The 27,586-nt window shown below is 33.3% G+C and overlaps 1 protein-coding gene across 1 annotated transcript; it reads left to right on the top strand.

Moving 5' to 3' along the window:
* Positions 1-15,239: 15,239 nt before the first annotated feature.
* LOC133321995 (bacchus) lies at positions 15,240-18,543 on the top strand. The gene is made up of 3 exons (XM_061531065.1): positions 15,240-15,515; positions 18,077-18,242; positions 18,448-18,543. Exons 1-3 carry the CDS (start codon positions 15,297-15,299, stop codon positions 18,495-18,497), a joined length of 435 nt encoding a protein of 144 aa, XP_061387049.1. The 5' UTR covers positions 15,240-15,296; the 3' UTR covers positions 18,498-18,543.
* The last annotated feature ends 9,043 nt before the right edge of the window (positions 18,544-27,586 follow it).

Raw genomic sequence — 27,586 nt, 5'->3', positions numbered from 1 at the left:
AATTTTGCTCCGATCTATCCAATTTGTTGCAACTTGCTCTCTAGACCAATAATAAGCCCATGTACAAAATTTCATTCACCTACGATAACTCCTATTTTTGCGACGTATTGTGGCGCCATCCATGGTATTAATCTGCCAGGGCGTCATCTATATTTCAATCGCTAAATTGCTTTCATATATATATTTTTGTTTACATTAGAGCATATTTTTAGGCGTTTTAATTGTCTTCTATTTTTTACAATAAATTAATTTTAGTGTTGTTTCAAATTGACTTTGTATCAGAAACAATTGTTTTTACAATATTAAAGAGAAATTCTCTGTTAATTATTTACTTGTAACTCTGATATATGCCTGTATATTTTAATGCACATTGCGGTATACGACGGTACAGTTCCCGATTATAATAACGCCCTACAACAATTTTTATACAATTATCATAGATGTTCTTCTGAATACAAACTCATAGATCTTACTGTACTTTTATACAAACAGGTTTTCTTTACTCACAATTCACTTTTGTTCAGTTTCCTAGAATTTAACTACACCATTCGGTGTAAAAGCATCAATTGAAATGTTATTCTATTTAAAAAATCCAATTAGAAAAATCGAGACTCAACTGTATTTACTAAACGCTATTCTCCTTGCACTCTTTCTCTCTCTCTCTCTCTCTCGCTTACTCATCAATACAAATACGAAAAATACATTTGCAAACACACGACGCACACAGCCACACAGCTCTGTGTGTTTGTGGTTTATTCATGACGCGCTAACGAAATGATGCGGCGTCGGTAACAGTCGGCTGACTGTATATCAACTGTCTAGCTTCGACAGACAAACGAATGAACGGCCAGGCCATAATAGAGCACTGTACAATATTCCGTCGATGATGTTTGTTATATTAAAAACAGAGGACGATAACAGATTGTGTTCAGTTTATTTCGTACAAACAATCATCGAGGGCGACCGACACAACAACTGAAACAGAAAAAACGAAAGATGAAAGAGACAAAGAAAAGAATAAAACAATAATGCAAAAGCAAAACAATGTGAATAGTAGAACAACACAAAACTGCAAAGCAGAGACGGAAATTCGATGCCTTGTTTAACAGTTCTTAACGTGAAGTTAAAACAGTTTAATGTTGATGAGATGCGATGAGACCCCGAACATAAGACACAGGGATGGATATGTCCGATGCCCAGAGTTATTTGTTCAAGAAAAAATAGTTAACTTTGTTTATATGGTGAGAAAGTTAACTAATGATGATGATGAAATACGAGATAACAATGCTTTCGTTTACTAAAAATAGTGTGTAATGTAGACAAACAATTTTATAAAACAAAATAGAATCCATAAAATTGTTCCTATTGCATTGTGGCTTGCTTGTTGAAAACCGGTTTAGAAACGAACGAAATCTGGTTAAATTTAAACGTACTTTTATCCAAAATATTTTTTCAAAACAAATACAATCAATCGATAATGTTCAAAATTATCTGAGATTTTCGTAAAATATTAGACGGGTACTGTACAACGACATCAAAAAACTACAAGATTGACCCACATAAAAGCATACGTTAGTGGGAGTTGTAACCTAAAAATTTCGATCTGAAATGTCAAAAATCGAGTAATTCTTCAGACCATATGAACTTTAGAAGGCCACTCAATTTTTTTTTTTACTTTACCTACCTTGATGCTACAGTACTCAGTTTTCACGTGCGATATAAATTATAGAAAAAATAGTTACAATATTCCATGGCATAATTATAAAAGGTAGTCTCATGCAGTCATATGTTTCCAATTTTTTCATAAATCTGCTTTTGACAACATTTAGCTTTCAAAATTTAAATGAAAATGTCTTCCTTCGAAATGTACGCAAATCTTGTGTCCAGTGGCAAACATTTTTGAATCATTTATATTTATTAATATTTTTAAGTACCCTGGCACAAGGTAGTATCATTCAGTCATATATTTTCATAAATTTGCCTTTTGCTCTGTTCAGTGAAATAATTTATTTTTTTTTTTAATATTTTGAAGTTCCCTGCCCCTAAAACGTATAAATATAAGATGTAACAACCAAGGTTAAATCTAGAGAGCAAGGCTCACCTTTAGAAAATATATTTTGTTTAATTGATTGAAAATATGTCTATCGACATACGTAAAATTTTATGGAATTTATTTTGCATATTACTTATAAATGATAGATGAATTCCAAATTAAAATTAGTTATCATCAAATTCGCAAATGAGACTACCTTCTGTAATTATACACTGCCTATAAAAACTATAAATATATATTGTAATATTCCTATCAATGTGGGGCTTTAGAAAAAAATATTTTTTAATTTGCTGAAAATTTACCAATCGTCATGCGTAATATTTTATGGATTTTATTTTTCATTTTATTTGAAATTGATATATGAATTCCATATTAAATAGGGTTGCCATTATCAGTTTCTCAAATGAGACTACCTTGTATAGTTATGCCATGTGTTCAGCTTTATAAAATATATTTTGTTTAATTTATTGAAAATATGCAATTGACTTACGTAAAATTTTATGGAATTTATTTTTTATATTACAGTACTTTTCGTTTATATTCCATTACGCCTAAAGGACATAAACTGACATTTTTTTCCAAATTCATACGAATTATTTATTCTTTAGTGCACTTCGCCTATAGTCCATTGTCGTTTAAATGCCACGTTTTCCGTGCATGCAAAACAAACGTTGCATTGAAGAAAATTTCACATAGTCCACACTGTTTTTTGATATATGTATTTTAAACTCGCATGACATTTTGATTTCTAGGAACATTTACTAAAAAGTGTTAAATTCATAGAAGTTGCGAAAATGGGTAGACGCGTTATATCTATCTCGTTCCTTTTTTAAAAAGGAACTAGTTCCTTTGCTCCATATAGTTCAGACTCCTACATAGTTCCTTAGGATATCTCTCATCGTTCTTTTTGTTTTTTTCGTTTTTCCCATATAGTTCCTTTGCTCCATATAGTTCCTTTGATCCATATAGTACCTTTGCTCCATATAGTTCCTTTGCTCCAACTCATAGTTCATTTGAATCTCTCTCTTTTTCATTATTCTTTTTTTTTTCTTTTTTTCCATATAGTTCCTTTGCTCCATACAGTTCATTTGCTCTTTATAGTTCCTTTTCTCCAAATAGTTCCTTTGTTCCATATAGTTCCTTTAATCCACATAGTTCCTTTGCTCCATACAGTTCCTTTGTTTTTTATAGTTCCTTTGCTCTTTATAGTTCCTTTGCTCCAAATAGTTCCTTTGTTCCATATAGTTCCGATCCCTTCATAGTTCCTTTGAATCTCTCTCTCTCTTTCATCGCTCTTTTTGTTTTTTACGCTCACACAGTTCCGTGTTAATTTTTTATTAAATGCAAAAATTGAAAATTGTGCAAAAATGAAAAAAAATAAATGAAGTTACAGAAATGAACTGCAGGACGATAAGCATAAAATACTTTTTTATAAATAAATAAAAGTATTTAAAACAAAAAAAAAAAAATAAGATTAAAGTATTTACACAATTTGAAATACGAACGAATGAAGAATATGGAAATGAAGGAACGAGATCAGAAAAAAAGAACGAGGGAAAAAGGAAAAGAAAAAAGAACGAGATCAAAAAGGAGCGAGATCAGAAAAAGGAACTATATTAATTAAAGAGCTGGAACTAGTTCCGATCGTTCCTTTCTCGGAATAGTTCCAATGAACTAGTTCGTTCCGGAACTACCCAACTCTAATGAAGAAAAAATTGAAATTATAAAAAGACTATGGAGAAAATGGATTGAAATGTGGACAATTGAGCGCCAAATACAAAGTAGACAAATCAAAAGTTTATAAAATAATAAAAAATAGTTCTAAAATTAAAAATGCTTCAAATTCGTGTAATCTAAAAACATTGCATCAAGGAAAAGGCGATCATACTAATACTGAAAAGGCGTTTATTATATGGTTTAATGAAATGCGTGGCCAGAATGCGATGGTGACTGGCCATTTTCTTCAGAATATAAGTGTTGTGATGGCGAACTGACAATTTGGTTTCGGACAAATTTGTTGAAGAATGTCATAATAATATTCATGATGAGGAATCAACTGTTGAAGTTTCCATTGAAATAATGAGAACATTTTGTACAGACAACAAAATTGAACTAAACTCATATGTTTTTAAAGAAGCGTTCGTTGTAAATTCCATACAAAAAGAATCATAATGAGATTACAGAATCCTTTTAAACCTTATGAACCAATCGCATTTGATTTAATCCTCCAAATGCTTAAAATGGACTTCATACTTTATTTTTTATTTCATTACAAAAAGCTTTCAAAGCATTTGGAACAGAATAAATAATACATTATTGTTTAAACTATTGATTTAATTTACAAAAAAATATATGCATTTGTTTTTAATAAATTTTAATTTTATTTAAAAAGAGTACATACGTTGTGTATATTCCATGACGTGTGTTATATCAGGATTCAGTTATAGTTTATTAAAGAGCTTAAAACGAAATTCGGATATGGATCTAATTCGCTTATATTCCATAAAAATTGTGCAACTATAGTTGTGGACTACAAGCGAAAACTACTGTACCTACTTACCTTAAGTCCTGATTTATATTAGGCGAGTTTACATACGCCAATTTTTATCGTTCTATTTTGAACTTCCTTCATTCGTCTATACAAGGCAATTCGATTTGAAAAAAAAAAAATTTTACATTTTTTGATAATGTTTCGGGTTGGTATTTCAAATTACTGACTCTACAAACAAAATACACAAAACGAAGCGGTACGAGCAATTTTTTGCAATTTCTATTCCCCTTGTCCATCTCTCCTTCAAACAAAGACTTGCCGCAATTAAACTCACCTAATATAAATTGGGACTAACAATCATAAGTATGAATCCCAATCCTACACTCCAACCACAAAATCCAAAAATTGAAATTGTACCAAATTTAGTAAACAAAAGTACGAATTTCTCAAACTACCAACACAACTCATTTTTACAATGCAGTAGTAATCTTATTTCCGAATTTCAGAGCTGCGTACTCATAAGTACATATATCAGAAACTACTTGCAGATTCCAATCCTACACACCGACGGTAATATTCATTTCAATTTTCAGAATTCCAGTTCCATCTGTTCCACCAAATTCAAATTGTACCAAATTTAGTACTTCTCGTACACTCTTCCAAAACCACCATCTAAAATCGACATTGATTCGCATTCCAAAATTTCAAGTTTTTAGCTCTATCCGTTCAGATGCTACGAAATAATAATAAATGAAGTACATTTTTGTACTTTTCGGTTACCTAGCCAAATCTAGCTAGCCAAATACAAATTGTACTTTTTAATACATTTAGTACTTTTCGTGTCGTTCGTAATTACATATACATAGATAACAAATACATATAAAAATAATATAATTTGTATTATAGTACGTTTATATTGTACCCGATTTCGTTAATCCAGTGGGTTTCAATTGTCAATTGTTTTTTCATCCTTATAGAGTAGGTTAACCCGGTAAATGCCGTTTTATTTCGAGCTTCTAAATTCGAAAATGTTTAATAATTATTCCATGTGTAAAGTCATTCTTGACATACTGTATCTGCCTATGTACGGAAAACTCCTTTGAACTTCTTCTTCGAGCCATTGTCATTCACGAATATTAACACATGACCACTTCTTTAATTTCGGAACATAGACATGTGCTAACATAACAATATTTTCATAAAAATATCTTGTTTACCTTACAATTGCGCCAAAAATAAAATTTAAAACCCCTATACACTGGATAACAACGACGCAAGTTGTGTATACACACATTTCGAACAACTGAACTGCCCACAAAGCGTAGGTGCATCGATGATTCTGATAACTGGGTGAATTGCTTAGGAATCCAAGAACAAAAAAAAATCCACCGAAAGATTCTTTACAAAACGAAATTAGTCATGATTTCTAACATAAAAATGTATGCAGATGTGTTCTTCAATGTCTTCGTATGGTATACGATGATGTTATTACATCTTCGGCAAAAATAACGTTCGTGCGTTATGTTAGCTATCGTACAAGATATCTATGTGTGCATGTATGTCAGTCAGTATACTCATATTTTTTTTTGCAAATCTCTCATAGAACCATTCTACTGGTGATTAGTCAGTTGTTTTGTGAATGAAATCATTGCTTTTTCATCACTACGACGATATGCAATTTTTTTCTGTTTTATTGTACACACAGACGCAAACACACACACACACAAATACACATCTGCAAGAATGCATGTACATGGTGAGTGTGTGTATGTTACACTCATACATATTTTTGAGTTGTGAATTTATTCTTGTTCTTTTTTTACATCGTACATCGGTACAGATGTCATCAACCCACATTTCCGAGGCAGTCATAAATATTAGGGTGTAACGAAAAAAAATATTTTTTACTACAATTTCGATATTTTAGTACGATTACATTGTACTGGATTTCCTTAATCCAGTGGGTTTCAAATGCAAATGTGTGCTAACCCGGTAAAAAGTTCTAATATAAAACGCCATATACATTAGAACTTTTTATCGGGTTAACCTACTTTATGAGGATTTATTTGACATATATGCAAAGGAATTAACAATTGAAACCCAATGGGTAAACGTAATCCGGTTAAATGTAAACGTACTATAAATTCCGTTTTTGGAAGTATTAAGAACTTGAAGAAAATAAATTATTGTGTTCCCGTATTAAAAGAGGTTCATTCCACTTTCAACATCTTGAATTATTCGTCGAAGGTCCCACAAAGTATATTTATAGTACGTTTAAATTTTGTACTGGATTTCGTTAACCCAGTGGGTTTAAATGAACAATTCCTTTGAATATATGCAAAATAAATCATTTTAACGTAGGTACTTGCTTGCTTGTGACAGAAAATTTGTTCCATAAACCGAGCTTAAAAAAAGATTTCCGTGGGCAGCTCTTCCAATTTGAAAGACTATTTTCCGATATGTTGTTTTCTACTTGACCGTTCCATCAAATTCATGGCCTTCCCCTTCGGCGTGAACCATTACTTGGCTAGCTTTTATATGCCTTTCGAGCTGGGGCATCTTGGCCTAGCCAACGTAGTTTCTGCAGCCCAATCCATCTGACTATGTCGATGTCTGAGAATAGATGGTATAGCTTATGGATCATTCGACAACAATTCACCGCCGACGCAGATCGGCCCATAAATCTTCCGGAGAATTTTTCTCTCAAGAGCTGCCTCAATTGCTTGCGCAAGTACCCATGCTTCAGATCCGTACAACTTTGTTTCTTTACATAGCTCGGATTTTTCCATAAGCCGACCTTAAAAAGATTTCCAAGCGCAACGGTCTTTTGTACATCTCATACAATTTGAAAGACCATGATCAGATGTGAATTTAGTCTGGCGAGAGGTGGTCTTGCTTACTTAGTAACTATAGTAGTAGTGGTGAACACTATTCTCCTTCGGATTTCAAAACTGATGTTATTAGTTTTGTTTATGGAGGTACCGAGGTATATAAAATCGTTCACCACCTCGAAGATGTATAGTTTTCAAGTTCCACAGTTGGTCCGAGAGTACTGGACATCTTGCGTGTTAATACAATCAGCTTGGCCTTCCCGCCATTTACTGCCAGTCCCACTTTAGCAGACTCTTTCTCAATTTTTTCAAAGGTGGCTGTTATCGTTCGCAATGTTCTCCCTATTATATCGATATTTTCGGCATTGTTTGGTGTCCAGAGTGTCATTTCTGTTCACATTTGTATCTTGCATGACCTTTTCCAGCAGGATGTTAAACAGGTGACACTACAAACTTTCATCTTCGGTATTGAAGGTCTCCGAGAGTCCCTCCCCGACTTTAACTACTGACCTTGTGCCATTTAAAATTAACCGTATTAATTTTGCAGGAATGTCGTACGCAGAAATAACCTTAAACACCTCTGAGCGGATAGGACTGTCGAAAGCGGCTTTATAGTCGACGAATAGGTGGAATGCGTCAATGTGTTTTTCGTGGGTCTTTTCCAGGATCTGGCGTAAAGTGAAAATTTAATCAATGGGGGATTTACAAGGTCTGATGCGGCATTGGTATGGTCCAATAATGTCATTGACCAGCATCTGACCACCGATGCGCCAATAAAAATCTTTAATTCGCATTGGTATGGTCCAATAATGTCATTGACCATTGGCATTGGCGTAAAAGTCGAAAATCCATTTTTAAAATTTTTGACAAATTCAATAGTCGAGTTTTAGTTAAACGGCATATACATTAAAACTTTTTTTTTGCAAAGGAATTGACAATTGAAACCCACTGGGTTAACGAGATCCGGTTAAATGTAAACGTACTATTAAAGTAAACAAAACATGTTCAAGAATTGACTTTTTGATCAGAGGCAAAAGTCGACACAAATATAAAGATCCTGTAAATTTATATACAGGAATTCAAATGGTTCTTTGGTTTTGCGGTGGTTCGGCATTTTATAGAATTATAAAAATTAAAATTGTTTTACGAATCACGTCCTTGTTTCACATACTTTCTCACCTTTCACGCTCAGTGTGTGTGTGTAGTGTATCTACATAATCTCCGGCCCATGCATATTTTGAGATACCCAAGTGTGCCCGCATTTGCACAAAACCTCAACACTTCTCGTGAGTACACACGCAAAAATATTTTCCAATGACGCTAGAGACCCTTCCGTTTACTTCTGCTTCTGCTTCTTCATCTGTTACCCTGATAAGGATTATGCAGTCTGTCATTGCAGCAGGTGTGGACAAAACAATTGACGATAGATAGACAAGCCGGCCGACCGACAGACAGACTCGCGTTACAATAGTCGTGTATAGCCATGCTTACATATTAATAACAACTACCTGATATATTGGCTACATACATCTATCTGTATGAATGTACATTTGCTTGCCTTGCCATTCGATCACATTTTGAACAAACAACAAAAAAGCTACTTCACTAAACTAAAAACATTTCCCCGCACACATTTTAATTACCACTCTTAACAGTTTTTACTACACCACCAGCGAACGAACGACGAAGAAAAATACAAATGAGAAAAGAATCAGTCAAGCGACAGCGGCCATCGTCGTCGACGACCCACTATTATCATGGAAACTGTACATTCATCGTATAGTTTGCGAACACACACACACATTGTGTGTTGTGTACCTGTCGATGTACAGTAGAGGCCAAAATTGAAGCATCAATATACAAAAAAAAAAACATAAAAGAACATTTTTACAGAAGTTTATCATGTATGCCAGTAATTCGAAGTTGAATTCACTCCTCATAATAGGAACAACATTACTTACATACTTATCTGATTTTTGACAGAACATTTGTTCAATAAGCCGATCTTAAAAAAATATTCCATGAGTGTCGCTCTTGTGGGAAGCTCTTCCAATTTAAAATATGTACCATATTCCGAGATGTTGTCTTCAACTTGATCTTTACAACGAATTCGTGGTCTTTACCTTCTACGTGAGCAATCGGTTGACTAGGTTTTATGTATATGCCTTTTGAACTAGGGCATTTTCATCCATTCTCAAAAAATGACCCAGCTAACGTAGTCGCTGCAGCTCGATATGTCTGACAATGCCGATGTACGAGAATAGATGGTACGATTCATGGTTCATTCGACGGCGATATTCATCAACGACGCAGATCGGCCACAGATCTTTCGGAGAATTTTACTCTCAAACACTACAATATCAGCGCTCCTCCGAATTTCAATTAGCTTTATTTATGGCTGTCCTTGGTATATAAATTGCTTACATTGACAATATGAAGCTGTAGTTCTCATGTTTCACAGTTGGTCACCGTTCTACTTCATTCTCTTGAAGCGTTGATGCCAATCCTGAAGTCATCTTATGTGTTTCCGCCTCACTCTCCTCCAAATTTCAATTAGCTTTATTTATGGCTGTACCAAGGTATATAAAAATTCTTAACTACCTCAAAGCTGTAGTTCTCATGTTTCACAGTTGGTCCGAGTCTACTGGTATCGTCGCCATTTACTACCAGACCCACATTGGCAGACTCCTCAATTTATTCAAAAGTGGATGTTACCGCTCGCAATGTTCGATCCATTATATCGATGTTATCGGCGTATGCGATTAACATGTTTTGTTTGGTGTTCTCGTATGATATTATGTCTGAAATATCACACCACTAACTGCCACCTTGTCTGAATTCTCGTTCGGTATTCAAGGGCTCCAAGACGTTATTTCCGACTTTAACTGCTGACCTTATGCCAGTTAAAGTTATCTTGTATAGCCATATAAATATTGCTGGAATGTGGTTTTCGTATGTTTTTTCCAGGATTTGGCGCAGAGTGAGAATCTGGTCAATGGTGGGTTTGCCAGGCTTGAAACCGCATTAGTATGGTCCAATAAATTGACCATTGACTTCAGTCGTTCACACAGTACGCTGGATAGCACTTTATATGCGATAGAAAGGATAGTTATTCCTCTATAGTTAGCACATATCGCCTTGTCTGAGGTTCCAATCATTGGGCATGCCTTCCTGTAGCCAAATTGTACTAATCAGTTGATGCATGATCCTGAACAGCGTCTGACCCCCGGTCTTGAATAGTCCGGCTGGTAATCCATTGGCACCTGTTGCTTTATTATTCTTCAGTCGATTAATTGCTATGATGACCTCACCTTGGCTGGGTTGTATACAATCTATACTGTCATTTCTTATTGGTTGTGGGGTATCTTCTTCACCGTCACTATTTGATACCAGAAGCTATCTGCAACTTTGATAAAAGAGAAAATAGATTTTTTTTGGTATTGATTAATGGCCATTTCCGAGTTTATGGTGATATTTGATGATAGCTTCCAAAACGAAATTCAAATTATATAGAAACCTGAAAATCGTTGACAGAAATACAATGAAAAAAACTGTATCGCCATATTACCCATAATATTACGTTTATATTTAACCGGATCTCGTTAACCCAGTGGGTTTCAATTGTCAATTCCTTTGTCAAATAAATCCTCATAAAGTAGGTTAACCCGGTAAAAAGTTCTAATGTAAAAGGTCGTTTACATTTAACCGGATTTGGTTAACCCAGTGGGTTTAAATTTTCAATTCCTTTGAATATATGCCAAATAAATCCTCATAAAGTAGGTTAACCCGGTAAAAAGTTCTAATGTAAATGCAGTATATGTGCCGTTTAATATAATTATCAAATGTCTTTAATTAATCTATAATAAAATTCTTTGTTATACACTTTTGTCTGACACTGTATAATGCATACTTCAAACAATCGACATTATTTTTTGTTTTGTTTTCAAAAACCTAATGACACTGACAGACCACCACCACCACCACCATATATATAAATGAGCGATTATTCATTAAATCTATTGTTATTGAGTTGAGGTTACCTGAGAAAAATTCGGAAACGTCAAGCAAAGCTTATCGAAAGCTTATTTTGATTTTGAAATAGAACAAACAATAATAAAAAAATGATTCTGATAATGAAATGGCAAATAACAAGCACCGAGTACAGACTTGCAGGCATGACGTGGTACTGATACTCATTCTGGTACACAATTTGTATTAGTTGCTGCTGTAATAAAAAAATTAATATGTTGATAAAATAAATGTTGAGAGTTCTGTGGATGTTGTGGTGAAAGAAAATCTTTCGATAATGTGTGCATTTATATAGTACAGTATATACAACGGATGTGGGAGCACATTTTTTGATGAAATTTCGAAGACATTTTTACATATAAGCCCTGTAGTTCTCTTTTTGTATATTATTGACGAACGCGATGTCTTTCTGTTCAGGACTTGTTTTCTGCATCAAACGGAGTAGATTGTCCATAATTTTCTAATGATATTGAAGTTTAAATATATTTATACAGTTGCGAAAAATAAAAAAGCACCACCCATATCAACTTTTCTTTAAGTTTGAAGAACTTTGGAATTTATATTTAAAAGAAAAAAATCTATATGAATATACACTCGTTTTGATTTTTATAGTTTTTATTACATACATTACCGAGCTTAAACAGATTTCCAAGCGTGTCGGTCTTGTGCGCATATTATCCAATATGAAAGATAATGTTGCATTCTACTAGATCTTTCCATCGGATTCGTGGGCTTCCTCTTCTGCGTGATCCATCACTTAGCTCGCTTTTATATGTCTTTTAAGTGGGGGAATCCTCACCCATTTCCAAAACATTACCTAGCCAACGTAGTCGCTGCAACTCCAACCGTTTGACTATGTTGATGTTCGAAAATAAATGGTAAATTTGGTACACAAAATTTGGGCCAAATACCAAAGACCCTATTGAGATAATTGGTTCCTCGGTTAGTTGAACAAAAAAAAAATGTGCAAATTTTGATGTGCAATTATCCGAAAAATACTGTATTATTCTATATTCAAAGAAATATTTCATACAAAATTGATTTAAAAATTTCTTTAGACACTCTTTTTATAATTTATTATTTATTGAATTTATACTCAAAATGTACGAGTTAGGGGTCCATTTCGACCACTGAAGAATCAATTTTATTAGTAAGTATTTCAAAAATAAAACATGCAGATTGGAACTTTCTTCGAGTTTCTAAACTTAGCAATCCTAGTAATAAACACGTAGATTTATAAGAGGGCGTGTCAGCAGTGATTTTTTCCAAACTTTTTAAAACATCTTTGACATCCTTTCTACACGAGATATATGGAAAACATCTGTTTATTGCTAAGGAAATGCCCAAAGTTTTTGAATTTTATTTGACAATAGCATTAGAAATTAATTGCGACATTGGCATTTCTGTATAAACAATTTTTTCAATACGGATCAGAAAATTGGTTCCTGCGCAATTTCTTAATTTCACAAAAGCAAGTACCTTGTAGGATTTTATGTTCCAATATGAATAAAAAATATTCGTTATAGGGAAGTTCGACTGTATATATATATATTAAATGCAAATCCACGCGTTTATTGCTGCCAAATCTAAAATATTTTAAAAAACTTGAGGAGGCAATCGAAAACACTCGGTTTTAGACTTTTCCATAGTTATTATATTGAACTACATATGTATATAAAATGTAATGCAGTGGCCCTTGTCTACATCACATTAACAATGTTTTTTAAGTATTGTACGCATCATTGAACAAGCTACTCCATTTATGCAGAAAGTAGCGTACAAATTATCGAAAGAAGTTACTCCACTTATTGTTTCCAAAAATTTCTGTTTTGAGAATCTTTGATTTAATTGCGTATTTTTCAGACGCCAAAATTTATTGTTGTTGCTGTTAAACAGACACAATAGACAAACGTGTTCTCTAATGTATACACTACTTCATTCATTATTAAAACCTTCCCGCTCTAATCATGATTGAAATTCCAAAATTGTGTCCGCAATAAAAATGAATGTGTGGTGCAAAGACCTAATAAAAAAATGCGCAACGCCAACTATTTACCACCAAAAAAAATTATTATTTGTTATTTCATATTTTCTAATAATTTGCTCTGGATTAACCTATAATTGGTTCAGATTATAAGCTTCGCTCCAAATATTGAGTTCAATGTTTTAATAAAGAAACCCTAAATAGGTCGATTATGTAGCTTCGCTCCAGCTATGCTACTTATACCTATTTGCCATAATATACCCAGATTACGTAGCTTCGCTCTTGTTATCCTATCTTACACCTCTTACTACTAGAGTCTAAAATTTCAAATCAAAATAAACACACATTTTTCTAAGCGACCTCTCTCAAATAAATGTCACCTAATGTGTGGTATTATTGAATAAAAAAAATAAAAGCTGGAACATATCTGCAAAACAAGGCATGCTATTAAAAGTTATACAAATCATACAATATTCATTCGTTTGGTTTTCATTCATCAAACTTACCCCGCCGCGCGCTTAAAACATACCTTTCCCTCCCATCTATATAAACCATAAACCACCCATCATCAAAAATAACACGATACTGCCGGCCGGCCGCATTAATGTAAACCCTACATTTTAAGCGCTATTAACCAGAATGGACACATTATTATTAACGGAAAGCAAAGTAAGATGAAAGATGTCCACTGAAATGACAAACATCCACATCTATCCATCCATTCATCCAATGGACTAACTTACGAACCAACCAACCACCTTCTTCTACTAATGCTAAACGTACAGTGACTGACTGACTTGGCTGTGTACATTTAACGTCAATACAAATTTTCAAATTTTACCGCCAAACATCATTTTCAAATCTCTGAGCCAACTGTACTCACGGAACCCTAGCAAATTTTGTATGAATTTACTCAAGAAACCCATTTGCCCGGTCATTTCCCAAGGCAATTTTGATCAGATTTTTTCCGTAGACATGTCAAAATAAAGAGGGATTTTTTCTCCATGCAATGTCGGTGGTCCCATGCGAATCGGAATAAAGCAAGGGTCCCAAATCGAGGCTAAAGACCCACAACCTCAAAGACTTTGAAATGCTAGCAATTCGTTATACGGTCACATTAACTTTGCAATGGAACAGACGCCTTCAGTCGATTACGGACATTCAACGGGTACACATCTCTTGGTGGTTGAAAAAGCTATCACAAACACGACAAGCCAGCAAGCAAAGCTATACGCGTCGTTCGTTTTGTTCAATTGACAGACCGACCGACCTCAAGCAAGCGACGACGAGTAGCATTTTTCTCTGAAGCGAAAACGATTGTGTTTTTGCATGAACACATAGCCACATTATAAAAACAGAAACAGATTGCAAATATTTTCAAGAGTCAGCAAGCAGCCAACAATTCATTCATTCACACACACACAACCACTCAGCCAACCAACTGCCTACCTACCTAACACATTGTTTTGTGTGTGTGTGCGTGTGTTTGTGTGTAGCACTAACAAACAACTAACTTAATACTAGCCACAACAGCTAACGTTAGAGGGTTAGAGAGAGAGGCAAATATAGGCGGCTTGTTGTGCGCTCTTACCCCCTGTATACACTGCGAAGAAAAAGTCTTTCAATACTTAAATACACACCGCTAACGTAAAAATTAAACAGTGTGTCTGTGTTGCTCGTTGGGTACGGTTCTCGGTGCGAGGAAATTTATAGAAACGCAAGAAAAAACAAATTAAAATATTTCAAAGTGAAATATTAAAAAAAAATAAATAAAAGAAACAACATTTTTTGTAATAAAATTACAAAAAGTGAAACAAAGATATATAACGGAATAGAAGTTATATAATTTGAAATTAAAAAAAATATTTAATTTTTTAAATAAAAAAACCAAACAAACAAAAACACATCATGTCTGCCGCCACAGAACAACAAAATAACGGTGATGTCGCTGTTGAGAAAGTTGCCGCCGATGCAGTTAAAGAAGATTTAAAATCAAAGAAACCTGCCGTTGCCGATAGCAAACCCGCGGCGGCTGATAATGGCACAGCGTCAAAGGATGAAGTCAATGATGAGGATGATGCCGCACCCGCTAAAGAACAAGTCAAAGGAACAAAACGGCCTGCCGAAGTAAGTAACGCTAACACTAATGTCCTTTTTTATATCCTTTAATCACAGAAACCCATAATTTTCTGGTAATGGTGGGCATTTTAAAATTTTCTGCGATAGGTGAATCGATAGTTTTTAATTACTTGTCTGTTGTGATAACATTCTAGAATTAGGGTGGTGGTGGTATAGGTAGGTGACTACTGTGAGTATATAAAACGAATTAAGCCAACCCGCCTGCTGCCTGCTTGCCTTTTAAGCTCTAGCAAAACAAGCCAGAGCAAAAAAAATAGGTAGTATTTTTTTAAATACAAGATATCAGTCTGTAGCATAAAAAGGGAAGAACAAGAGTATAGAAAAAACTTTAGGAGGATATTTCTGTCGTAAGCGCGCGCATTTTATGCCATTACTACATATCGTTGTTTTTTCTACTGCTACCAACATCTTTATATAAATAGTACACAAATGTTGTGCTGCGGAGATGCTTTACCACTGAGATTTGTGTGTACCTACATACCACCTACCTTTTTTGTTTGACGACAGCAAGGATACTTGATCTGGATCTTTCTAGATTTGTGATGTCCTTCCTTATTCTTTACTATGTTTGCAATGTGATTTTGAAACAACAAACTATACAATTTTATTTTTTCTTTAAAATTAAAATTCTCTAGAAATTCATTCATTGCAAATGATTGTCATCATCGTCTTATCCTGCCCACTTTTAGTTTTACACACACACCCTGATTTCGATAGTACATGACCAACTTTGAATGCATAAATACATAAACACTTTGAGGTTGCAAAAAAAAAATAATAATAATCATTATAATAACATACACTATCAGAAACCATTAAAAATGTCAGGCATTACAAATGTGTAGTTATTATTATTTTTTTTTTTCAAGGAACCGGCCGGCTCAAGTTGTAGATCAAATAACGTTGCTTTGCAAATATTGGATTTTTTAAGCTTTTTTCATTTTAATGGGAAATTTCATTTTCGAAAACGATCCTATTTTTATAGAAATACCATTATTTTAATTCATTTCAAATTTATTAATTTCTTTTCCACGACAATCATTTAAAAAAATGGTTTTATATTTAGGCGCTCTTTGATCATTGGCATGCAAACAAACACAAACGAACATGTCTTTTCTAGTAAATACAAAAGCAAAGCCAGCCAGCAGCATGCATGGCCCATTTGTACAGTCTCTGAGTGTAGAGAGTAGGTAAATGACGCCAAAAAACAAACTGACAACGATGCCGCCACACAACTCTTCTCTCTTCTATTTAAGGTTTTGTTATATTTTTTTTTCGTCGTGTTATTCACTTGTTTGTGTTGTTTTTTCACATAGATTCAAAACAAAAACATGAAAATGTGAATTAATGTTACGTTCTTTTGTGTGCAAGCAAGCCAGCAATCCAACAAATTATAATTTGATTGTTTTGTTTTAAGAGCAAAGTGTCATGTTGTTGTTTTGCCAATCATTTATTTATTTTTTGTTGTTGAGAGTACAGAGAGAGCACTTGATACGGGACAAAACAACAAGATAACAAACGAAAAAAATAAAAATTGTAAACAAATAATTGGCGGAGCTTTGTCGAAGTTGAAAGAAACTACCGCTCTCGCATTTTCTCTACCTCGCTCTCTCTCACCTTTAGCATTCATTGCACTATAAACAGTGCAATGACAAGGCGCGCACACACTGTAAACAAATAAAAATACAATGCTGCTGCCGGCAGAGTTGACGGCGTTGCTTTTCATACATATACAATGAATGAGTGAATTCTTAACGTGCAAATATAATACATATGTATGTGGACGACATATAGTATATGTGTATGTAGTATATAACCGGTGTCTGCCGCTGCGGTGGCGGCGGTGTCGGCTGCTGTAACATCGCCCTATATATTTTTTATGCGTTATTTCTCTTGCGCTATTTCTTTTTGGTTTGTGCCATTTTCTTGAGTTTCTTTTCACATTTTTATTTTCTCAAGCTGGCTGGCATGCATACAAGTGCATGTTTGTGTTGTAGAGACGGAATAAAGAAAGGGGGTGTAGTATAGTAATAAAAGAGGAATTGAAGAAAATGACAGAAAATACGAGAAGACGATTAAAATGTACGTTTAAACGCCATACATCGTTACGTTAAATCACCCTTAAACCACAGAAATAAATTACAGAGGAAGTAAAGAAATGTTGTTGTTGTATATTCTGTTACAGGAAAAAATATTTTACGATGTCTGTTAACAAGCGAATAGTGTTGTTTCAAAGATGGGGTGGGTGGTGGTGGTGTTATGTGGAGAGGAGAGTTGTGTCGTATATATTTCAAGTACAGTTTGGTTAGCAGTTCTGTTATAATGATGGAAGCTATATATGAATTTATGGTTATTTATAAAACAACGTTTACATTGACGTGATTTGAATAAATAATAAATGACAATAAAAATGTAATGATCTACCTTAAATTGTATTTTATATATGTATATTTGATAGATTATCGATTCCTTTATATTATTTATTTTTATATCAAAAAATCAGTCTCTTTTTATTGAATTGTTGCTAATTTCTTCCCTATTTTTTACAGGCTAAAAATTCTGAATCAAAGAAAGCCAAGAAAGACAAACCAGTTGATGGTGATTCGGATGATGAAGAAGTAATAGATGAAGAGGGCAATGAAGGTGACAGTGATATCGAAAGTGACGAATACGATATCCCATACGATGGTGAAGAAGATGACATAGAATGTGAAGGTAAATTCCATTAAAATTTTCAATAATAAATCTTTTATTGCATTGGAATTCTCAAAAAAAGTTCATTACATATATTTTTTATTTAAAATATCAAAATTCTATATGTATTTTAATGGACTATAAGCGAATTCCACAGTATATAACTGTCATTCAATTTAAAAAATCACATTTTCTAAATTTCCCTTCTTTTTAATTTTTTTTTCAGATGAAGATGATGAAAATGATGATGGTTCGGGTTCTGATGATCAAGCGTAATAATAATATAGTAGTCAAAACCTTTTAAATTAATAATTATTGAAAAGAAACAAAACAAAAAAATGGAAAAATTCAACAAAAATCGCAAAACACACTAAAAAATGTTTCAACAACAAAATTTTAATATACATATTTTTTATGTTAAGAAATATTTTTTTTATTTCTTATATTTAGTTTGTATTGTGTATTAATGAATGTGTGTATTTCATTCTGTTTTTTTACAACAAAAGCGAAACTCTTTATTTTCTATTACGACAAGAAAAAAGGAACAACAACAACAGAACCACACAACATTTAATTTGATCTTTTTTTCGCTCTAATAATATTGTATGTTTAAGTCATCTTTTTTATATATTATTTAAAATTATATATATAATACATATAATTTAAACATAAACAACTTAAAAATGAAAAAATACAAAAAAGTAAACACAAAACCATTAATTAAGCATTAGACGTTATATCTGTAGCTATAAAAAAAGAGAAGAAAGAAAAAAACAAAACAAAATACAAACAAAAAGTATTTAAATAAAAACAAAATTATAAAAAAATATAACAGTTTTTTGTATTTACCAGAATAAGAAAAAAAAACGTATTTTCTTTGTGCAACTTTTCTTTGCTCATCCCAACCTCCGCAAATTTTTGGCGCGTCGAAAGACCATGTGTAAGCAGAATTTTGTCTGTGACGAAATTTTTTGTAAAAAAAAAGTATAAATATTTTTCATACACACCACTTTTTTTTTGATTCATTTTGCGCAGACCCAATTAAGAAAATTGTGTTTTTTTGAATACGTATTAATTCGCCATACTCTTTCTTTTTCGTATAGAGAATATATTTTCTTAGGAAATTGACTCATAAATGCAAATATTTATACAAAAAAAAAAAAAACAATATAGTATTTATTTATTTTTGATGAAATTCAAATGTTGTGAAAGGAACGTAATGATTTGTGTGAGATGAATAAGAGAAATGACCTTTATATTTTAGAAATGAAACGGTAAATTACTTCCATATATTGAAAATTATTTTGGAATTCACAATCTTTAGTAACGGAATATAATATTGAATATGGGGGTAATTTAAAGGACTTCTGTATGTAAAAAAGATACCTTCAGGAGGAGGTTCCTTAATAGAAAGGCTTTCAGATTGGATATTTCTAATTTAAAAAAAATTATTTTTTTATTTATTTAAAAAAAGATACCTTTAACGGGAGGTTCCTTAATATAGAGGCTTTCAAATTGGATATTTCTATTTTAAAAGTTCAAATAAAATTTTTATTTCATTTATTTATTTATTTTTATCATTTTATTTATTTATTATTATTATATTTTATTATTTTATTGTTTTTATTTTATATTTTATTATTTTATTTATATATCTATTTTATTTTTTTATTTATATATCTATTTTATTTTTTACTTATTTTATTTGTATTGCTGTAAGTTAAAAAAAGAGGAGGTTTCTTTATAGAGAAGCTTTTAAATTGGATATTTTTATTTTAAAAATTTAAATGAAATTGTTATTTTATTTATTTATTATTTTTAATATTTTACTATTTATTTTTTTATTTTATTTCCATTTTTTATATTTTTTCAGCCTAAGGCTGAAAGCATAAATGCCACAAAATGGTCAAAATTTTGCTGAAAATTACTTTCGAAATATAATCTTGAAAGATGGGACTTATCGGCCCACGTTTTCTAGTACCTCCCCCATAAAGTGTCAAAAGTTTGAATATTTTTTAATTTAATATCAAGCGGATGCAATGTCCGATTTGATCCAAATATTGTAAATCATAATTTTTTAACAAAACCTTGATCATGTTCGAAAATGGGACCCATCGGACCATCCCTTCTGGTACCTTCCCCGCAAAGTGTAAAAATCTTACAAATTTGTTAATCCATTACGAAAAGCGAATGCAATGTCCAATTTTATCCAAACTTTGTAAATCGTAATATTTTTACCAAACCTAGATCATGTCCGAAGATGGGACCCATTGGACCACCCCTTTTGGCACCTTCCATGGTGTATCTATAAATAGAACCTTATATTATCACAATTCCTCTACACAGGTTTCAATTTCATAATCATCAATAGAAAATAAAAACTGGGTCTATGATTTCAATTTTCTGTATACACATATACAACATATGTATGTATTTGTATGTATGCATTATTGATACAATAAGCAATCAATATTTACGACGACAATCAGCGATAAGGCAAGGCAAGTAGAGGCATATTAAATACTCGGGGCTACAACAACACACCCGTACAAATAAAATCCACAACCGGCACACTAAGGACATGACATTAAACAGTTAATACTACCCAAATCACCATTATCATTTTGTCTACCCCTTACCACCTAGAGTTGTTGTTGTTGCTGTTTCATATCAGGGGGATGATGGAAGAAGAAATGTGGTGGTTAAATGTTGTACGTGGTGAAAATAGAAAGCCATCGATGGCGGACGACCATACACACCGAGTGTATGTATACGAGGTGATGTTATACTTAATTGTACAGTCCCACGTACCTATCTGGATAGTATAATTAAATGGTAAATGTTAGGCATCAGTGTTCTCTTTGGGTATTTTTTGTTTAAATCAGATCTTCAGGCAAAGAAATGTAATTTTTATTATATTCATTTTAATTCAACTAATCCGGTATTTAAATACCAATACCGACCATTATTATAATTTTAAAACCATTTAGTACTTACGTTCTCTTATAGTACCTATTTCCAAAACTACCTCAATATCTTAACACTACACACCAATTCTGACCGCAACAGAAATCTAGATCTATGCCTAAATTTGGTATCAGATATTACCCACTTTGTACTCTTGTAATACCTATTTCGAAAAAAGAATCAAATTTCAAATATAGTTTCACCCAAATCCATATTTAATCTAATTCTAATTTAATTTGTATAAAAATTAGTACAATTTAGTACACATAATTAAAAATTTCCCTTATTACCTACATCATGCATTCCAATGTAAATCTTATTATCCAGAATTGCAGCAGTATCGGATTTCTCTTAATCCAAATTTGGTACCAAATTTAGTACACATTAGTACGAAATTTAGTACCATTTAGTATCCAATTTCTGGATTCCTACTCTATCGATTCAAATTTGGTACCAATTTTACTATACATTAGTACGAATTTCCAAAACATTCTATAAAACCCAATCCCACATACTCCAACAAAGAACCTAACCCCAAATTTCAGGATCCCAGCTTTGTCTGTTCACCCAAATTCAAGTTGTACCAAATTTAGTACACATCTGTACGAATTTCCAAAACCTTCTACAAAACCCAATCCTACACCTCAACGGTGATCCTAACATCAAATTTCCAGATTCCAGCTGCATCGGTTCATCCAAATTCAAATTTGGTACCAAATTTAGTACCCATAAGTATGAATTTCCAAATCTTTTTTGGGTAGCCCTATCGTACATCCTAACAATGATCCTAACATCAAATTTCAAGATTCAAGTTCTATCGGTTCACGCAAATCGAAATTTCCAAAACATTCTACAAAGCCCAATCCTACACCCCAACAGTGATCCTAACATCAAATTTCATGTTTCCAGCTCTATCGATTTACTCTTAATCCATATTTGGTACCAAATTTAGAACCAATAATGTTAATTTCAGAATTCCAGCTCCATTTGTAGCACCAATTAAAAATTGTACAAAATATAGTACCATATTGTACTTTTCGTATACATGAGTACACGCTTTCAAAATCACATCCTCATTATATCGACCCTACTTCTCAACATTAATTCGCATTCCAAGTTTTTAGCTCTATCCATTCACACGCTATGAAATTGTACAAAATTTAGTACATCTTAGTACTTTGGAATATCATTTGGTACTTTTCGTACCATTCAAGTATGAATTTCCAAAAACCCAGCTTTATCTCTCTCCTTTGGTCCTACATACCCCAATCCGACACCCCAACAAAGTTCCCAACTTCTAATTTCAGGATTTCAGCTCTATCGGAGTTCGCCCAAATCGAAATTTGGTACCAAATTTAGTACCCATAATTACAAAAATGTCTTAAACTGGATCCATACCCCAATTTTATACTCCAATAGTAATCTTATTTCCAAATTTCACTGTTCCAGCTTTATCGGGTTTCGTCCAAATCCAAATTGTACCAAATTTAGTACAATTTAATACTTTTCGTACACATATGTACAAATTTCTAAAACTACGTACATATTCTAATCCTAAACTCCGACGGTATTGGTAATTTCAGGATTCCAGCTCTATTTGTAGCACCAATTAAAAATTGTATCAAATATAGTACCATATAGTAATTTTCGTATACACGATGAGTTCACGTTTTCAAAACCACCACCTCATTATATCGACCCTACTTCTCAGCCTTAATTCGCATTCCACATTTCAAGTTTTTAGCTTTATCCATTATTCACACGCTACGAAATTCTACAAAATTCAGTACATTTTAGTACTTTGGAAAAATCTTTGCTATATCTATTTTACACTCTACATTTCGTACGAATTTCCAAACACCCAGCCTTATCTCTCACCTTTGGCCCAAGAGTGGTCCCTCACCCAAAATTTCAATATTCTAGCTTCAGCCGTTTCGCCTGGTCGTAGATGAATCGTTAAGTTAGTCAGTCAGACAGACAGACGTATAGATGCTCGACAATAGTACATATGTATGTACATACAATTTTTACAACCACTGCTAAAAATTTGCACACATTGCGCACAACAAAACCGAAACGACGAACCAACGAACAACACGACCATCTGCTGCCACAATCGTTGTCGTTGCCGTCGTGCAACCTACATTTTTTGGAAACCCATAAAATAAAGGGATATTTTTTCAATATTGGTTTCAAGAACGTGGAAAAAAAGTACAGTTTTAGTGGGAAAAAATATAAACACACAGAACTGTGGAAGGTTTTATTCATGAACACAGCTGTCGTCGTCGTTTTGTGCATGTGTGTCCGTCGTGTGCGTCCGTTCGCTGTCTATGCTTTCCTTTCCGAACAACATAAAAACACTTTTATAGGGTGACTAGCAGCTAGTAAAAGCATAGCATTTATTTAGAACATTTAGCAGCAGGCCGCATAAAGGTCAGGTAAAAGGCGTTTGATATAACCGAAGTACATTAGGCTGCTTGGTTGTCGTAACGAAGGTCATAACGAAGACGAAGAAACCGAATAGGACATTTATATGAAAATGGTTGTACAGTAGGTGCGTGAGTGAGTGCGTGTTTTCACATGAAACACACTCATCAACATGATATCAGTGGAAAAGGACACTTCAACGCCCACAAAATTATTTTGTGTTGAAATGAACGGACGGACTATGAACTAATCCATTTATGTTTATTCGAACTGTACTTGTGTATTTTATACATTGTATTGATTCGGTTCAATTTTTAAGTATCGAGTTTTGGAGTTTTGGAATAAACAAGACAAATAAATTAAGATATTTTTATGTATACTCAATAATTCCTAGAAGGGACAAGTATGTTTTACCTTCAATGGCAATCAAGGTCAGTTCGATGGAAATTACTTACAAATTTGTGTACCCACGCCTTACAAAGCGGTCAACCCATTTTAGATATGTTAAAGGTCTTAAAAGCATTTTCCCAACGAAAAAGTTCTAAATTTTGTTTCTGGCCTATAAAAAAGAAAAAAAAAACAGTAAGGGGAAGTAGTAAAGTCGGACTGGGCCGAGTACATGATACCCTTCACCACCACTATGGGTATATTATACATACGTATCCTAACATACCTCGCCTTTTCGAAAGGAACATTGGCATGAAATTAAACGAACTTAAATATGCGATTTGTATTTATAAGTAAATCAACTAACATCAATCCCAACACATGCCATTCTGTAACTTCTGGACCGATTTCAAGAAAAGTTGACACAGTAGAGGTTATAGTAACTTCAGTAGATTGTACTGAATTTTCACGAAACTTAGCACACATCAGTCTCGATATAATTCAGTGCGCTATACCAAAATTCCTGCAAATCGAAATATATATATGGACTTTGGTGCCTCATATACCTCACATCGGACTGAAATATATATGGGAGCTATATCTAAATCTGACCCGATTTTCTCGAAACTTGACACACGTCATTCTAGACACAATTCAGTACACTATGCACAATTTCGTGCAAATTGAAAGATATATAGGGACTTTGGTGAACCATTTACATAAAATCGAACGAAACTATATACAGGAGCTATATATAAATCTGATCCGATTTTCTTCAATTTCAATAGGGTTCGTCCTTGAGCCAATTAAGTGAATTGCACCAAACTTCATCAACGTCCCAAAATTTGAAATTGATTTGGTTGTTAGTTTTTGAGTTATTGTGCCGTTTGGAGAAAAATGCGGGACCTGTGCAGGGGTTTACTGTAAGGAACTAGCTATAAATAATTCTTTACGAATATTGAACCTCCCTCTGCCAGACTGAGTTAGTCAAAGAACTTATTAAAAATGACTTAGAACTGATATCTGTATAAGTCGGCAACATCTCTATCTGTAAGACAATCAAGACGCTTACTATAAAAACCGATTACTGTCTGTAACTTTACCGTGAAATAAACGGAAATGAAATTGGATCTGCTGATCACTCTCAGTCTTGGTTCATGGCAGAGCATAGTGGGTTTAACTTAAACTTAAAACCCCATTCTCGGTGTCAAAAAATTTAATTTAGTTGACCTTCTGTGGAAAGGTACCAGAAGATAGAAATATGTATATGTTGAAATGTTTGTGGTTAGAGGTAAAAGAAGCAGTGGTCAAATTGGTCCCATCTTTGACTCTGATATAGGAATTTATGTTGACACTTTGTGGGGGAGGTACCACAAAGAGTGGACATATCGTAATGGTTCCCATTACGATGTGTAAACTTTAATTGGATTGGATTTATAAAAATTTAACATTTTTATTCTATGTGGGGAAGGTACTGGAAAGAGCGGACCGAAAGGTACTGGAAAGAGTGAATCACGAAAAAATATAACATTCATGAGGGAAAACCATATTTCCCGAGATATTTAACTCTGAGGTTCAGGAATTCATATGCTCATAACTATGACATTTATGGACCGATTATGGTAATATTGGCGGATAATTAGAGAAAAATGTTTATTTAAAAGAAAATTTCGATCGCATAGCCAAATTTTCCATCTGTTCATAGGAGAAAGTCTTAAATCCCCAGCGGAAGGCCGCCTATATAAGAACAAAATTGATATAAAGGAAATTTTAATCGCGTCGCCAAATTGTCCATAGAAGAATGTTGTAATGTTGTAGCCGAAGGCCTGCTATTTAGCAAACATTAGTTTAAAAAATTATGCGTTAGCTGAATTTTCCGTCTGTACATAGGAGAAAGTCTTAAATCCCCGGCCGAAAACAGGCTATTTAGATAAAAATTAGTTAAAAAAAAATGTTTGATGCGTTAACCGAATTTTCCGCCTGTCCACAGGAGAAAGTCTGAAATCCCCGGCCGAAGGCCGTCTATTTTTGATAATTTTTAATTAAACAAATTTAAGTGAAAATATAATGTGTACGCTTTACATCATTGATCCGTAAATAAGGAAGTTATAAGCATAGGAATTTGGGAACTTCAGAGGTCCATATTATGGACTTCCCCCATGAAAGTCATATATTTTCGTGATCAGGGAGACGAGACATACCTGAACCTGAGAAAAATCCGAGATGAACCCCTAAACTCAACTTGTTCCTCCATTTTCCTGAGATTTTCTTCTTCTAAATAGGAGTAGGTGTGGGTGGCTAACCGAGTATTAAGAACTTTCTCCTATGGACATATGCCAACACCGGCTACATAACAGAATCTGCTCTGTATAAAGATTATGTACCATTACATTTAGTTTCTAATCAATGTCTTTAACCTTTAAAATTATAATGGAGCGCCATATCTCAGGAAGTATGGATATCTTCTATAATGAAAATTCATTTGTAAAATTCATGAGGTTCCGAGCGGAACTTTTGGACCCATATATACGGAAATACTGATTTCCCAAGCAATGTGTGTGGTGAACATTTGAAAACGGACTTAAGTACAGCCATTTATGAAATCGATTCAGCGACATTGAAACCTGGATTGAGTCGAACACCATTACGCAAAATATACAGTTTTTCATAAAAAAAATGTACCAGGGTTATTTGCAGAATATTCTGATTGACCTGTAAAACGTAACGAGCTGATACAAAAGCAATCCTTAAGAAAAATATGCCAATATCATAACCCGAATGGCACTTGAATGAAATCCCCAACGATCACGAAGTCGAGGTTGACCAAGAAACACCTGGTCGACGAACTATAACGCAAGAACTAGGACAAACCTTAAATGGAAGATGCAAAAACAACTTAGTATGATGGCGATGCGAAGCCATATGCCCATAAAGAATAACAGGAACAATATGTCAAGAATCAGCGATTGACAGCAAATTATTTCTCTTTGGCGGCTTATTATAAATTTATAAAAATACATATGTACATACAACACCAATAAGAAAATATTTTGCACATTTTTACTCACATTTATTGTATTTCTTTCATCCCCTCCCGCTGTATCTGCAACATTCATTTTTAATCTTGTTTTTATTGCACGTGTTTTTCTAATTTCCTATTTCAATAATTATATATTGAATAAAAAATGTACATATTAATTTCTTTTTGTTTTTATGAAGTAACGCGTACAACGATTTTATTGCGAAATTCATTCAATTACAAACTGAACACAGCCAAAAGAAACAATCTGTGTTCAATATGTCTTGCCATGACATGTGAGTTCTTTTCTTATTAGATTTTTTTTTAAACAATTAATATGATTTATTTTATTTTTAATTAACTTTTATAATAAATTTTAATGCAAAATATTTTTAGTAATACAAAAATCCTGATATTATTTAATTATGGAAACGTTTACCAAAGGAACTAACTAAAATTATTACCCAAAACTAGTTCCCGTCGTTCATTTCACTGAAACATTTACTTTCACAACTAGTTCAATCTGGGAACCATAGTAAGAGTACTTCACATCATTCGATCCATA

Source organism: Musca vetustissima, unplaced genomic scaffold, assembly GCF_032173495.1.
Source record: "Musca vetustissima isolate MV318-11 ecotype Yass unplaced genomic scaffold, APGP_CSIRO_Mvet_v1 utg75428, whole genome shotgun sequence".
NCBI lineage: Eukaryota > Metazoa > Arthropoda > Insecta > Diptera > Muscidae > Musca > Musca vetustissima.
This window is presented reverse-complemented; position numbering and strand designations above follow the sequence as displayed.

Bases quoted from the DNA above. Each gene is read 5' to 3' on its own strand.
- LOC133321995 (XM_061531065.1), top strand. From the start codon at position 15,297: ATGTCTGCCGCCACAGAACAACAAAATAACGGTGATGTCGCTGTTGAG. The intron at 15,516-18,076 runs GTAAGTAACGCT...TATTTTTTACAG, and splicing joins GAACAAAACGGCCTGCCGAA to GCTAAAAATTCTGAATCAAA. The intron at 18,243-18,447 runs GTAAATTCCATT...TTTTTTTTTCAG, and splicing joins AGATGACATAGAATGTGAAG to ATGAAGATGATGAAAATGAT.